This window comes from Triticum dicoccoides, chromosome 5B, assembly GCF_002162155.2.
Source record: "Triticum dicoccoides isolate Atlit2015 ecotype Zavitan chromosome 5B, WEW_v2.0, whole genome shotgun sequence".
NCBI lineage: Eukaryota > Viridiplantae > Streptophyta > Magnoliopsida > Poales > Poaceae > Triticum > Triticum dicoccoides.
Window position 1 is genome coordinate 44,245,770 of NC_041389.1, and position 15,525 is coordinate 44,261,294.

A 15,525-nucleotide genomic window follows, 5' to 3' on the forward strand; every position below is an offset into this window, starting at 1 on the left:
AGTAGCGCTGGCTAGCTACACGCGATGTAGATAATTTTCAGTGGCGTTGGGCCAAACAAGCGCTACTACTAAAAAATAGTTGTAGCGCCGTAGCAGTAGCGCGTCTGCCCACGCTACTAATAGCAAAAAAAACAGCACTACTGGTAAGGGTTTTCCTAATAGTGTGTCAGTCCACCGGCGGGGTGGTCGCCTTTTATAGCCGCAGCGGGGGCGGCGAGAGGCTGCATGCCGGGCGACGCGTGGCGGTAGAGGGTGGGACGCGTGTCGCGGCGCCTTCACTGCGCCGCCCGTGAGGCATCAATGGAGGCTGACCGGCGCGGCAGCCTTCGCATTGATTTCCGCGGGAACCGAGACGATGAGGGCGACGAAGCGGCGTCTCGCTGAGTCGGCGGGCCCATCCTGCTTCGCGCCAAAACTGCTCGCCCCGGCGCCCCCGGGCGCCCCCTAGCGTGCCGGGTTCGGTCTGGATCCGCCGGCGCCAGTTTCAGTCCAAACCAACGAAAAACGGGCTCCTGCGGGTGTGACTGGTTCGATTTTTGGGCGCCGGCGTGGAAAAATTGTCTGGGAGGAGGGCTGTTGGGGGTGCGGCTCGAGATGCTCTGAAGATGCTCTTACTTCATTGGAGGGAGTCTTTCGCCGGCAATTTGGTCAATGCCGGCGGGCTGCCGGCTTCGCTGGACCATCGTGGAAACTTCCTTTGACTGTGACTGGCTAACGGTGCCATGTTTGTTTATGGAACAATAGCAATCGAAATTTCGGTTTAAACACTACATGTCCCCTACTCCAGCTCCAGGGTTAGCAGAATTTATCATTTGCTCATTGGTGGCTCTCATCTCACACGAACATACACACACACAGAGAGAGAAAACCATCCATCCATGGACATACCTGTCTCTGCTCCACTCGCTTTTGCAGGAAAGTATGTGGCCACTCCGGCTATATCTTTCTTGGTCGGCGAGGCTTTCAGCTACCGGCTCAGAAGATTCTCTAACTTGCTTATAGCAAGTCAGAGGCAGCCTTGAGGCAGCTGGATGCCGTTTCTTTTCCATCGTGTCCCCCCTGCTCTATTTCATGTTTTCTTCCCTCACACAACACAGTTCAGCCAGGCCAGCCCACATAAGCGACAAGGGAGGCCCATTCGGGAGCAAACAGCCCAGCTGCAGCGACAAGTGCATCTATGGACAGTTAACTGAATGTAAATAGCAGAATAGAACAGAACATATTCAGACTGGATAGAAACCTGTAAAAATACTCCGTTTTCAACCAGAATTCAACCAAAATCAACCAGAATACAAACATTAGTCATGATACAAATAACCATAATAACCTCCAACAAAATATAGTACTAGAGCTGCAGGTTCTACACAAAAGAACACCATTTTGCAGTGTTTTTCACAAATTTCTTCAAGCTGAACATATTCAGGCCAAAAGAAGAAGATGGACTATCTTATTCTTGTCATGAAATAGGAACCTAAAGAAGATCTCCAAAATCCATATCATCAATTCCATTAGAACCCTGCAAAGAAAGAGGATCAAAATGAAACGTTGGAATAGAATAGTAGTTTAGAGAAGATACAACAACATTTAAAGTACCATTAGCAAGTCTGTGTAGCTCCTGAATGCATTGCTGGCATTATTGGCATTTTCAGTTGTTGCTTGAGTTTCTCCACCAACTTGATTCTCTTTCTCTTGCTGCTGCACAAAGAAACCCAACAAATTTATATATGATGTAGTAATAAATAAGTACACTAAATTGCAAGAATTTTCAGCAACATACGCTAGATTCCTTTGAGTCTTTCTTTTTGTACTTGCGTGTCTTCTCGATCCAAGGTTTATGTCTCTTTGAACTTTTCGGTTGAACCTCTTTTTTCTTGAGGCGTGCAGAACTAAGCAAACCCTCATCTTGTTGAACATTAGGCTGCACATTAGAGGATTCACTCAAAATACTTCTAGATATCCTCAGTTTTTCCCGTACTTGCTTGGCAAGGATGTCCAATGCATTGCCCACCAACAAGATACATTCCGGATCGCTTGCGGCTTCACTTGCAAAATCATGAAATTTGTGAGAAACAAACTTGTACCGCAACATAGCATCCAATTTTGGATCTTCAATTATATCCCTTCCTTTGGTATCTTGTATAGTTTCAGATTTTGCTTCTCGGGTCCATCTCTTTAAGGCTTTGTTCGGTTACACCTCTTCCCACAGGGATTGGAGGGGATTTGGGGAGGATTTGACTTGTAGGAGATCTAAACCCCCCTCAATCCCTGCCAAACCTCTTCAATTCCCTGTGAACCGAACGCAGCCTAAAAGATAATGGTTTGGCAATAACTTGATATTCATCAAGTCAAGAACTTTTAAAGCATGCGCACACAATACTCCTGTCCTTTTAAACTGAAAACAGCTACAAGAAGCCGTTTGCTCCAAAGGATCACCGACAACTATGCGCTCTAGTTCGGAACTCAAAACACCATTAGCCCTCACAATTGTAACAGCATATGTATTATCTCCATCCAATGCTCTACTACATGCAGCCATGGATCTTCTATATTCAGATTTGAATGCTTCAAATATGATCTTAAACTGAAAACAGCTACAAGAAGCCATTATCTCTTAATTTGAAGACATGAACTCAATAATTACTGCAGGAATCATGAACAAATACAAGTAAGAAAATTTCCAATTTGTGAAGAAAATACAAGACAAAGAGGGGAGATTTGTGGTTGCTACCTATAATCTGGAAGGAGGAGGAGGAGGAACGATGGCTGGAATCGATCGCCAGAAGTTTTCCTCGATCGGCCAGCTGATTTCCTTGGAGTTGCCGCAGCGATCGCCCAAAGCTGAGACAGCGCGCGACAGAGCAGCGCAGCACACGTTTCCCCGCCAAAATCCTCTCGTGCTCCCGCCTGAAGTTTTGTTTTCCCTCCACTGTGTTGAAGTAGGCCTTTAGGTGGGCTATGAAATCTGGGCTGGGCTGCTTATTTTAGGCTAAGTGAGGGATCGAAAGAAGCAGCCGACCGATCGAGAACGAGCGGCATCTGGCATGCGCTGGGCTGCCTCTGACTTGCTATAAGCAAGTTAGAGAATCTGAGCCGTTCAGCTACATCAACGAATACTTCAAATCCGAAAACATGGGTGAGTTGAAGAACCGGCTCCTGCTGGCCATGCCACACATCCAAGCGGTGTTTGATGTCGTCAAGCCGGAACTTGTCAGGGAGCAAAGCAGCGCTCTAGAGGCGTGGCTCTGGCAGCTCAGGGATGTGGTCAAGGCTGCAGAGGACGCCATCGACGAGCTTGAATACTACGAGCTCGAGGCCAAGGCCAAGGACCGAAAGGTTAGTGAGTGGGGTTCTCCTTTTGATAGGATGAACCACAAGCTTGTTAGATCTGTTCAGATTGGACCTGTTTTCAACAAGACTCACAAGAAATTTACTCATGGTGACACCGTCAAGAGATTGATGAAATTTGTGCATGAATAAGACAAGGCCGCTGCAGGTGTGGTCAGTTTCCTCACTCTCACAGACCATCTCAGTGGGCGCTCTTCTAGCAGCCAACAACAAGTGCCGAAGCTGGTGAAAAATGATCGCCAGACGGGTTCGGCATTAAGTGCAACCAAATTTGTTGGACAAGAAAAGGAGAAAGAAAAGATCATTGGATGGTTGATGAACACGCCAGTTCAATTAGCAGAAACTGAGACTGGGGTGACAATGATGAACAATATTCCCATTATTTCAGTGGTCGGTCATGGTGGCATGGGGAAGACTACTTTGGCTCAGAGTATATGCGAACAAGATGAGGTACGGAAGCATCTTAAGATCATTTGGATTACTGTGTCTGCTAGCTTTGATGCAACATCAGTGACAAGTAAAATACTGGAATGTGTTGCAGGCGCAAAACCAAACACTGATAATTTGGAACCACTACAACAGTATCTCAAAGAGAAACTCAAGTCTATTAAGTTTTTGCTAGTTTTAGATGACGTTTGGGAAGATAAGAAAAGAGATGAATGGGAGAAGTTATTTGCTCCTATGAGAAAACTGAACACCGCTGAGAGCAAAATTTTGTTGACAACCCGAATGCAATCTGTAGCGGACATGGCAGCAATAGTGATGGGAGTCAAAATGGATCAGTGTTTGACATTAAAAGGATTGGAAGAAGATGAAAATCTTGAGCTCTTCATTCATCATGCTTTTTCCAGGTTGAATCCGGGAGACCATGTATATGCAAAATTAATTGGAGAACGAATTTCAAAGAAACTAAGAGGGTGTCCATTGGTAACAAAGGTTGTCGGGGAGCATTTGCAAGATAACATATCACTTGAATACTGGAGCAGATTCTTGCATCAAAGACTAGAACATTTCAAAGGATCCGAAGAGGACATTATGAAGGTTCTTAGATTAAGCTACTACCACCTGCCAACAGAGCTACAAATTTGCTTTCGATATTGTTGCATCTTTCCGCAAGACTATGAAATTGAAAAGAAAGAACTAGTGCAATTGTGGATTGGTTCAGGATTGATCTCAGAGTTTGCAAGTGACACTCAAACTTTGGAGGTTACTGCAGAATTGTTCTTGTCTCAGCTAACTAGAAAGTCATTTTTTGATCTGAAATCCAAATCTAGTGCTTTGAGACAAGAAAGTTATGTAATGCATGATTTGATGCATGAATTAGCAAAGAATGTGTCCATTGGTGAATGTGCAAAAATAGATGATCCTGTCCAGCTTAAAGATGAAAAGGATACACTCCGTCACCTATGCATTGTCAATATTCATAGTTTCTCTGCTGATGAGATCAAAAGATTCTCGCAGTTTAAGAATCTGCGCACTATTATCATTTATAATGAGTGCGAGGTTGGAAATGACGTTGTTTGTGCAGTTGAAATGGTTGTTGAGAGCTCAAAATCGTTGCGTCTATTTCATTCAGAATTGAGAAACACATTCTCTTTTGCTGACAAATTTGCTAGCCTGAAACATCTTCGTTATATCTACTTGCATCAAATATCACCAGACACAATATGTGGGGTTGCCAAACTATATCACTTGATGGTACTTCGATGTGGTATGGGTTTGGAGACTGAAACATATGAAGTGAGATACTTAGGAAACCTTGAACGCTTGAGATATGTATCATATGGAGTGCATGGATTTGGTTGTTTCGGCATAAGCAGGCTCACTTCTCTTCAGGAATTACATGACTACCAGGTAGGAGGAAGAATATGCAATGAAATAAGTGCAATTGGGAGCTTAAGAGATCTCCGTGAATTGGGTGTTCAGGGTCTTGAGAATGTTAGGAATTATGAAGAAGCTAAGAATGCCAAGTTGAAGGAGAAGCAACATCTTGACGAGTTATGTCTAGAGTGGTCGAAATCTGAGCAAATCATGACAGATGGCTTGATTCTTGACCACCTTGAGCCACATGCTAATATAAAGGTTTTGCAAGTTCAGGGTTATGAGGGTCCCAGGGTTCCATTTTGGATTGAGAATCGCTCTGTCATAAACCTGGTATCTCTCAGGTTGATAAGCTGTATAAATTGGGAATACCTTCCCTCTCTCGGTGAGTTAGAATTGTTGAAGCTTCTAATGTTGGACCACCTTCCTAAGCTACGGCAGATTGGCCGACCATCTGATATGTCCAGTAACTCCATGGAGTTGGTGTTACCTCAGAGCCTTGATACTTTGGTAGTAATTGAGTGCCGAAAATTGAGGGAATTACCTATTCTACCTCCAAGCCTAGTATCATTGCAAATACGACATGTTTGGCTGACCAAACTTCCTATGATTGGCAAGATATCAAGTGAGAGCATTGAGTCCAAATCATCTAAGTTGACAGAGATAATTATCACCGGCTGTCCATGTTTAACTTCGCTGGAAGGGAGCCTTTTGGAGCAAAAACTGTACATGGGAGCTCTCCGTGTCCTAAAACTTGATGATTGTATACAGCTGGAGTCTGCGTCCATACCATTTGAAGAAATGAAAGAACTTAAGGAGCTGAAAGTAAAGACATGTCCAAAGTTGAGGACGACGAGAGATGCAAGAGATAAGCTCGTGCCGCCATTGTCACTCCGGGAATTAACAATTGCCCAGTGCAGTGATCTGGAACTTTCACTACTTGGGTCACTACAGCTGCTCGCCAACTTATCTCGGCTGGAGCTGGAGAACTGCTCGAGCCTGGTATCTCTCCCCTCCATGGAAGTGTTCAAGAGTCTCAGATCCCTGCGGATCATTTACATAGATGGATGCGAGAACCTCTCATCCTTGGGAGGACTCGGCTCACTTCCATTCCTCATCTGGTTAAGTATCGTCGGGTGCAGTAAACTCACGGAGGCTGTTGGGACCTCACTAACTCGAGTTGCATCTGGTTTTGGTTCTGGTGGTGAGGAAGAGCATCTGGTGGAGCCCGGCAGCTCACTGCAGATATGTTCTCTTAAAATTGATTTGCCATCCTTGCTGCTTCTTGAGCCGCTCAAGAGTCTGTGCCACACTGAATATTTACCTGAACAATGGCTGGTACAGAACCGCACATCCCTCCAAGGCCTGGATATAACCAAAGCAGATTCCTTGAGATCGCTCCCACCGAGCATGCAAGACCTCTGCTCTCTCAAGGAACTATGGCTATTTGGTGCTGGGCAACTCCGGTCACTTCCATATCTGCCCTCCTCCTTGAAAAAGCTGAACATCACGGGATGTCATCCAGAGCTGGAGAAGGAGATCATAACACATGGAAGCCCATCCAGAGCTGAACATCACGGGATGTCATCCAGATCCGAAAATATGATCCACCAAAACATATCCATGTACAGTGTCCAACACGTAGGAAAACCTTTGAGCACCATTTTTATTGCCACAGCAATCACGCTGCTGAAGTGTACCCATCCTTATTTCTATCTTTGGATATGGTTACATTTATACTCCCTCCGCTTTAGTAATCCAAACGCTCTTGTATTTCTTTATGAAGAGAGTAGTATGTAACACTCCAACTGCGTGTTATTGTTAAAATACAAGTTATGTTCCTTTGTCGCAAAGAAATACTCGTATCTTTGTTCCTGAAAACTGAAACTTCTTTTTTTGGTTATCAGTGACAGTGACCACAATAGACTTGTGTCCGAGTCGTGGCTGCACTAGTGGAAGAAACGGTTCTATGTCAAGAATGCTTCCTATCCCAAGCCTGTTGTTGCTAAAAAAAAATGCTGACAAGAAGCTTCAGACAGTGCCATCTGAAAGGTTTTTCAGACTCTTAATTTACTTCAAGTTGTCTCCTTGTTCATCAGACATTTCGGCTTGTCTTTCTGACAAGATCACCAGATGCCATGTTTTGCCGGATGATACTCACTAAATGCAAGGATACGAGGGAAAGAGAAACTGACGTTAAGCTCAATTCAGTTATGCGTGTACAAAATGGAGCCAAGAAATTGGAATTTGGAGTTTGTAAAAGGAACATGGTAGAATTTATGTTGGGCTCTTGTACCCGGGTGAGTCTCTTGATTAGAGGTTTGCGCGTCAGTCGTCTGAATGGTAGTAAACTTGCGTGCTGTGACAACTCTTGTAGTTAAGCTGGGTGAGCTGATTAATGAGCAACTACAAGAGTTGTGTACATGGGTATGCTACCTAACTGAGACAGATATATTGTTTGTGACGTGTAATAGTGTTTGTAAATTTACAAAATGTTCACAAATATCTAAAAAATTCACGGGTTTTTGTAAAATGCTCACAATTTTGAAGAAACATTTGATCTGAAAAAATGTTTAAGAATTAAAATAATGTTTCTGAATTTCACAAATATTCATGAATTGCAAAATAAAAATAAAACAAATATAAAAACAGACAGGAAAATAAAACATGAAAAAAACAGATTTTTTTTTTATTTTTTTTAAAAAGGAGGATGACCCCCGGCCTCTGCATCTGGGCGATGCATACGGCCACTTGAAAAAAAAACGAAACATTCCCGAAATCGAAAGGACCAACCAAATACCGCCCACCCCTAAAAAACAATCAAATGCCACACTTGGGGATCCATGTTTGCTCACCCGTCTTCGCAGTACACACGGAATGTGAATTACAATAATAAGCTTTGAGAGAAAAAAACAGAATAAATTCCAAAACCAAACTATGGCGCAACAAAGCATGAGTCATCCTCTAGTTGTTGACTTGTTGTACATGGCTGATGGCCCTCTGGAGTGCATTCGCGATGATATATTTCATAGTGACCGACTATAGCTGGCCAGTTTTGCCTAAAAAAAAGACTATAGCTGGCCAGTTGGGTCGAATCTCATGAGCCGGGCCCTTAGTACACATGCTTGACCCGTGATATGTCTGGCTCGGCACGCGGCTAAATGGGTCGTGCCTGGCCCATGACACGCATGGGCTATGCTTGGACTCCTGGGCGAGACCCACATTCCGCGTGCCAGCACAACACAATCCGTTTGTTTTTTTATAATTGGTTTTTTATTTTTGTTGATATATAGATCCAAAAAACAAACCAAATTCTAAAAAACAGCCCAAATTGACCTAAAAGCACGCGTGTTGGGTCAGGCCGGCACATTTACTTTATGTGATGTGTCGGCCTTGAGACGGAGCACGCAGGGCTATCACGACACGACGCGTAAATGTGTCGTGGTGGGCCATATCATGGCATGCACGTTTAAGCGTGGGTCGGGCTGTGCTATGTCGTCCCAGATGGCCAGGTCTATAACAACCAACCCTATTCAGCGTGCAGGTTGATGGTTAGCGACCTGGAGTGTAACACCCCCCCCCCACCCCCACCCCTGCGCGCTCTCCTACAAAGTACACATTTTGGGCCGACCCAACTAGCTCATTTTCGTTTTTCTTTTGTTTTTCTTTTTGTTATTTTCATCCTTTTTTCATTTATTCTCTTTCTGTTTTTCATCTTAGTTTTTCTACTTTATTGTTCAATTTCCTTTCCTTTCCATTTTCCCTTTTCTTTTTATTTACATTTCATTTTTCTGTTTTCCATTTGCATACATATTTTCAAATTCCTTAACTTTTCTGGAACCTGTGAACATTTTTTAGTTTTGCAAACATTTTTTAATGAAATTGTGAACATTTTTTACAAATTCGTGAACATTTCCTTAATTGTTAACATTTTTTAAAACTCGTGAACATTTTTTGAATCAACGAACATTTTCCGAATCAAAGATCATTTTTAAAATCTAGGAACAATTTTTTAAATTCATGAACATTTTTTTTGACAAACATTTTCTCAAAATACATGAATATTTTGTTTGAATTGATGAACTTGTTTTGAAGTTCACAATCATTAGTTGATTTGTATGAACTTTTTTCAAAACTATTGAATAGTTTTTGAATTCGTTAATATTTTGATCAAGTTCATGAGAATTTTTAATGCAACATTTAAAAAAATCACAAACATTTTTTGAAGCCACGATTTTTTTATGATTTCCTGAACCTTTTTTCAAAACTCAATTTTTTTAAAAGGAGCTTTTTTGAAATCATGCATTGTTTTAAAGAAGAAAAACAAAAACAGAAAATAAAAAAATAGAAAAACGAAATGGAAAAAATAGGGTGCATCATGCCCCGCGTATTGGCTGCCCCAAAAGGGCGCACTGACTCGATTGTCGGCGCTAGCGCACCAAATAGGAGCTCGGTCCATTTCATTCGGATGATTTCTTGCTCTCGTAAGCCATCTGTTGTGTGCGCCTCCTCCTCCAACCTTATCTTCCGGTGCATCTCTCGACTCCACACGACTTTTCTCTGTTTTCCTTTTCCCCATTCATCAGTACTAGAGGAGAGGCCTAGGGTCCCATGGGGAGCACCACGCCCACACTAGGAACAGTGAGGGGCGCTGTCGACGACAAATGATGCTACTCTATCCCCAAGACCATCGATGTTGCAATGATAGGGGTGAACATCCGCTGTTGTGTGCACCCTCACCATGGCCGCTATTGTTGCATTCTCGCCATGCCCAAAAGAGGGGGCGACACTGGCACCAGAATGATGCGGTTGTAGCAAGGTTGGGGGAGGGCGACTCCGGGCACCACACATGAAAGGCTCACGCTCGCCACTGTCACTCCCACGCTGCAACCCATGCGTTTTGCAGCAACACCATTGTTGTGACGGGGTATCTCCCTCAACTCCGATTGCAATGGAGCTTCACCCATGTGCCGACGATGCTGCGTTGGAGCTTCGTCGCGCTGTCGGGGCTGCAATGAAGTGTCGCCCGAGCTGCAATGGAGCGCTAGTGGTGCTTCAATGGAGCTTCGCCGACGCATCACCCAGAAACCTCCCTCAGCTTTGGTTGCAATGGAGCTTCACCGGCGTGCCATTGATGCTGCGTTGGAGCTTCATCGGGCTGCCAGAGCTGCAATGAGGGTCGCTCGAGGCTGCAATGGAGCGTCAGTCGTGCTTCAATAAAGCTTCGTCGACGCATCGCCGGATCATTAGGCTGCAATGGAGCTTCACCAACACCGTCAGTCCTACGTTGCAGCTTTGTCCCGCAGTTGGGGGTTGCAATGGAGCTTCGTCGGGGAGGAGGGGGTGTGGGCGGTTGTGCTCGATGTTGCCGTGGACAGCACCACACGACTCCGGGGATTTGATGATTTCCCCACTTTACATGGGGTTTGATGATTTACCCTTTTTCGAAAAAACTTCCAATCTATTCATCTCCAATCATGGCAGTACAACGAATACCAGAAATAAAAATTACATCCAGATTCGTAGACCACCTAGCGACGACTACAAGCACTGAAGCGAGCCGAAGGCGCGCCGCCGTCATCGCCCCTCCATCGCCGGAGCCGGGCACAACTTGTTGTAGTAGACAGTCGGAAAGTCGTCGTGCTAAGGCCCAATAAGACCAGCACCCCAGAACAGCAACCCGCCGCCGATAAAAATAACGTAGATCGGAAGGGTCCAAAGCGAAGACACACGAACGTAGACGAACAACGACGAGATCCGAGCAAATCCACCAAAGATAGATCTGCCCTTTGATTTCTGAATGACAGTGGCCCTGTGTCCCACCTGGTAGCCTCTCAGGGGGGCAAATTATCGAATGGAGAAGTAAAGTTGGCGTCACCAAATCCCGCCTGTGACATGAGCACCGGGTGGGGGACCCATCGGTCAGCTTACCTTAGCTCCCCCTACCCTAGGCCCCACTCGGCCCACGCGCTCTTCCGGCGGCCGCGCCCGCCGCCGTGAGGTGTACGGAGCCCGGGTGTAGATGCGCGTTGGCTTTGGCTCTAGCAAAAACCGAAGGGCTCGACCGCTCGAGCGATTAGCACCGAGAGAGGGACCCACCGGTCAGTTTTCCCATCTAGCTTAGCAGTCCACGCGCTCCTCGCACCGCAAGTTCTCCCACGATCCCGGCGGCCCCCAAGGTGTACGCCGAGCGGCCCTCCCGCTTCGGTGATGGTGGCGAGGCAGTGGCGCCATCTGCGCGAGGCCCTGGAGGAGACCGGCGACACGGGGGCGACGCTGGGCCGGTGGATGCGCGAGCGCCTCCTCCAGCAGGGGCGACTCTGGGCCGACGAGCTCGGCGGCCTCTCCGCCGGCTAGCTGCACCGCCGCACCATCCGGAGAGAACGGAAGACCGAGGAGTCCGCCGGCAGCGCGCAGGCAAGTACTCAGTTAATAAACCGTTCGATCCAATTTTTGTTTTGGATTCGGCATTGACCAATCGAGCTCAAATGCGAACACTGTACGCAGGAGTCGGTCGCTGGCGACGGCGAAGATGGCGGATCTCGCCGGAAACGGAGGGGGTGGAGCGGGAGATAGAGGCCAAGGCGGAGGGGATGAGGTATGTGCCGGAGCTGCAAACAGTTTGACTGACATCACAAGAAGAGAAGAGGAAAACAAATGTCGCCATCAGTTGATCAGAAATTCAGAATGTTGCTGCCCATTAAGTGGACACGAGAAAGGATGAGAGGAGAGGACCCAACAGAGGATAGATAGGGCGGGCTCCCCCCTCCACACAAGCCAAAACGATCCCTGGCGCCTCATTTTTCATTCCTATTAGCACGCACCGAACCACAAGTTTCAGACAAGAGATATACCGCCGCCATCCTGGACAGGCAAGCAAAGCCCTCTCCTCTTGCTTGCGCATCGTATTTTCAGTAGCACAAGCTCAGGGAGAGGGAAGAGAGATGGCGGCGGCAAGCGTCTCCCTGAAGAGCAGCCTCTTCCTGTCTTCCCCTCTATCCGACTTCGGGGGCGCAGCCATCTCCATCTCAGCCCAGGTGATCAAAAGAACACGAGCTTTCTTGATTTGAAGATAAGATGATCAGACTAAAAATGGTTGTGAATTTTCTCTTTGGCAGAATAGGAGAAGGTCATGGCAGCCAAGGGGGGCGAGAATGCAGGTGGCAGCAGCTGCAGACTCCAAGAACATTCTCATCATGGGGGGCACCAGGTTCATCGGTCTCTTCCTCTCCAGGAAACTTGTCCAGGAGGGACACCAGGTCAGTCTGGACACACATTTCTGATCCAAAGAATGGCTCCTTGGGCTAATTATTTTATTATGACCCTTAATGTTTTGAGAGTTTACATGAGGTAAAAAAGATGAATTTTGTCAGGTGACATTGTTCACCAGAGGAAAGGCACCCATAACCCAGCAGTTGCCAGGTGAATCAGATGCAGAGTATGCAGAGTTCTCTTCCAAGGCATGCCGTTTCCTCCTATCCTGTCCTCGTGTCACTTGTTCCGCCTTATTTGCATAACACTCGTGATATTTAGGATGGTTTTTGCGTATAGGTGCTGCATTTGAAAGGTGATAGGAAAGACTTTGATTTCGTGAAGACCAGCCTTGCTGCTAAGGGCTTCAATGTCGTCTATGATATTAATGGTAAACCGGACAGCTCAATATACCTTTTCTTATTAACACAGCAGCGCCGTATTTCATTGATTAAGCACGGAAGTTAGATTACATGGAGTAGTTACAAGCATGTAAGGATCAGCAGTCTAGAAGAAAACTAAGGAGATTCAAGGGTGCTGCCAGTCTATCTATCGGAACTCGGAGCTTCGCAGCGTAGGGGTCTGCGATGGAGAAATTGGATCGACCAATCTGTTATACTCGGCGAGCACTGAAACTTGGTTAAGGATACTTCTCGGAGTACATCATTCATAGGAGGAACCTTCGGCACGGATATCCCCTCCCGCCTCTCCTTTTCATGCTCATCATGGATTTGCTCTGCTTGCTGGTTTAATCGTGCTCGGTCTGAAGGCATCCTTGTTCCCTTTGGTTCGCGGATGGTTAAGCATAGAACTTTGCTCTATGCCTATGATGCTGTGATTTTTATCCGCCCTGATATTGAAGATGTCAGCATGGTCAGCAGTCTCCTAGATCTCTTTGGCTGGGGGTACTTCAACCATCATCGCCAAGAGCCGCATTTTGCTCATTATATGCAATCACATTGACCTGAATGCTATCATGCTACAGTATACTAAATAGGATCTTTCTGGTAACACACAAATGTTTGTTCATAACTACTAACCAGGTGCAAATAAGCCTGCCAATTAGTATTACAACACTGGAAGATTGCTTCTGAAATGCAAAATTTCACTTCCCCAACTGAAACTCTCGTCTGATTTCTCCCAAATGTTGTAACTCTTTTGTGTCATGGTGTTTCAGGGCGCGAGGCCACTGAAGTATCCCCCATACTAGAAGCGTTGCCGAACCTGGAACAGTAAGCTGGTTACTTGATCGGATGCAAAGCAAAACGTTTGCAAATTTCAGTGCCCTGAATTATCTGGAATTCTGGTACTATTTTCAGGTTTATCTATTGTTCATCGGCAGGAGTCTACCTTAAATCAGACCTGCTCCCACACTTTGAGGTAATTCCATACTACTCACATGAATGTCAACATAAAGTCGTCACCATTACTGACACGTGGCAAGTGTATACCCATCCATCCGGTAGACCGACGCTGTGGACCCGAAAAGCCGGCACAAGGGAAAGCTGGAGACGGAGAGCCTGCTGGAGACGAGCGGCGTGAACTGGACGTCCATCAGGCCGGTCTACATCTACGGCCCTCTCAACTACAACCCTGTGGAGGAGTGGTTCTTCCACCGGCTCAAGGCCGGTCGCCCGATCCCCATCCCTAATGCTGGGAACCAGATCACCCAGCTCGGCCACGTCAAGGTCAGTGCATTGACATGCCGTGAATTGCTATTGAGTCTGATGTTTTAGAAGCCATCTTCTGTATCTTGTGCTTGGTTTTGCAACAGGATTTGGCGACGGCCTTCATCAAGGTCCTCGACAACCCCAAGGCAAGCAAGCAGGTGTACAACATCTCCGGCAGCAAGTACGTCACCTTTGACGGGCTTGCGCGGGCATGCGCAAAGGTCATATTAACAAGCTGCTCCTCGTTTGCAAGCCACTCTATGTCCATGGGTAATTCGCCTAGTTTCTAACTATACATCATTTTCCGCTTGGTGTTTGATATGCAATGCAGGCTGGAGGGTTCCCTGAGCCGGAGATCATCCACTACAACCCCAAGGACTTCGATTTCGGCAAGAAGAAGGCCTTCCCCTTCAGAGACCAGGTATTTCTTGATTTCTTCTACATCCTGCTCTGAAAAAGTACAGCTGTTACAGTGTTGCTGTCTGACACTGCGTGATGCAACGATGGCAGCACTTCTTCGCGTCGGTGGAGAAGGCCAGCAAGGACCTCGGGGTTACGCCGGAGTACGACCTCCTTGACGGCTTGACGGACTCGTACAACCTCGACTTCGGCCGCGGGACCTTCAGGAAGGAGGCCGACTTCACCACGGACGACATGATCCTCGGCAAGAAGCTCGTGAGCGTGTGAGCCGATCTGAGGCGTGCATGGACAGACACATGGCTCATGGCACCGCAAAGCGTGTGGCGACTGTGCCTGTGCGGGTGCATATGTAGCACAGGGAAGACGATCTCAGTTTTGGGATATAAGGTTCACTCATCTGATGAAATGTACTGCTGACACCTAATTCTCTCCTCGGGCATTTGGTTTATTTCGGTTCAGTTTATACTGTTTGTGATAATATCGGTTTTTTAAGAACGGAACACGAATTTGATCACTACAGATTTGAAAACCGAACCTAATAATATCAATTAACGGAACCCAAATTTGATCACTAAATTTTTTAAAAATGGACCTAATAGATTGAAATATTCCGTTTAACTGGATTGCCATAGTCACATGCCAATAGAAGAGGAAAGTATAGTTTCCCCACTCAAATCATCACTAATGGACTAATATCCCCCTCAACTTTAAAACCGGATTATTTCCCCTCTAAACTTTGCGAAATTGTATAAATCTCACCCTAAGGTGGTTTTGGACAGAATTAAAGTGGTTTTGATTTAAATTGAAGCTGACTCGCAAATGGCTGGTCATATGACGTAGCTGGCGCCTGCAGCCGCCGGTCCGGCTTCCTACGGGGGGCGAGGCTCGGGGACCGGCGGCGGCGGCCACGTCATATTACCACTCATTTGCCAGTCAGCATCAGTTTAATCAAAATTACTTGCATTTCTGTCAAAAACCACCTTAGGGTGAGATTTATACGTTTTGCCAAAGTTTTTTT

The 15,525-nt window shown here is 46.1% G+C and overlaps 1 protein-coding gene and 1 pseudogene across 1 annotated transcript; both read left to right on the forward strand.

Annotated features, from left to right (window-relative positions):
- Window positions 1-878: 878 nt before the first annotated feature.
- Window positions 879-7,119, forward strand: LOC119309003 (annotated as a pseudogene).
- Window positions 7,120-11,997: 4,878 nt separating this feature from the next.
- LOC119307254 (chloroplast stem-loop binding protein of 41 kDa b, chloroplastic-like) lies at window positions 11,998-14,970 on the forward strand. Its single transcript, XM_037583336.1, has 10 exons — window positions 11,998-12,203; window positions 12,285-12,425; window positions 12,540-12,626; window positions 12,718-12,808; window positions 13,595-13,649; window positions 13,737-13,797; window positions 13,884-14,105; window positions 14,192-14,308; window positions 14,419-14,508; window positions 14,598-14,970. Exons 1-10 carry the CDS (start codon window positions 12,111-12,113, stop codon window positions 14,772-14,774), a joined length of 1,134 nt encoding a protein of 377 aa, XP_037439233.1. The 5' UTR covers window positions 11,998-12,110; the 3' UTR covers window positions 14,775-14,970.
- Window positions 14,971-15,525: the final 555 nt, after the last annotated feature.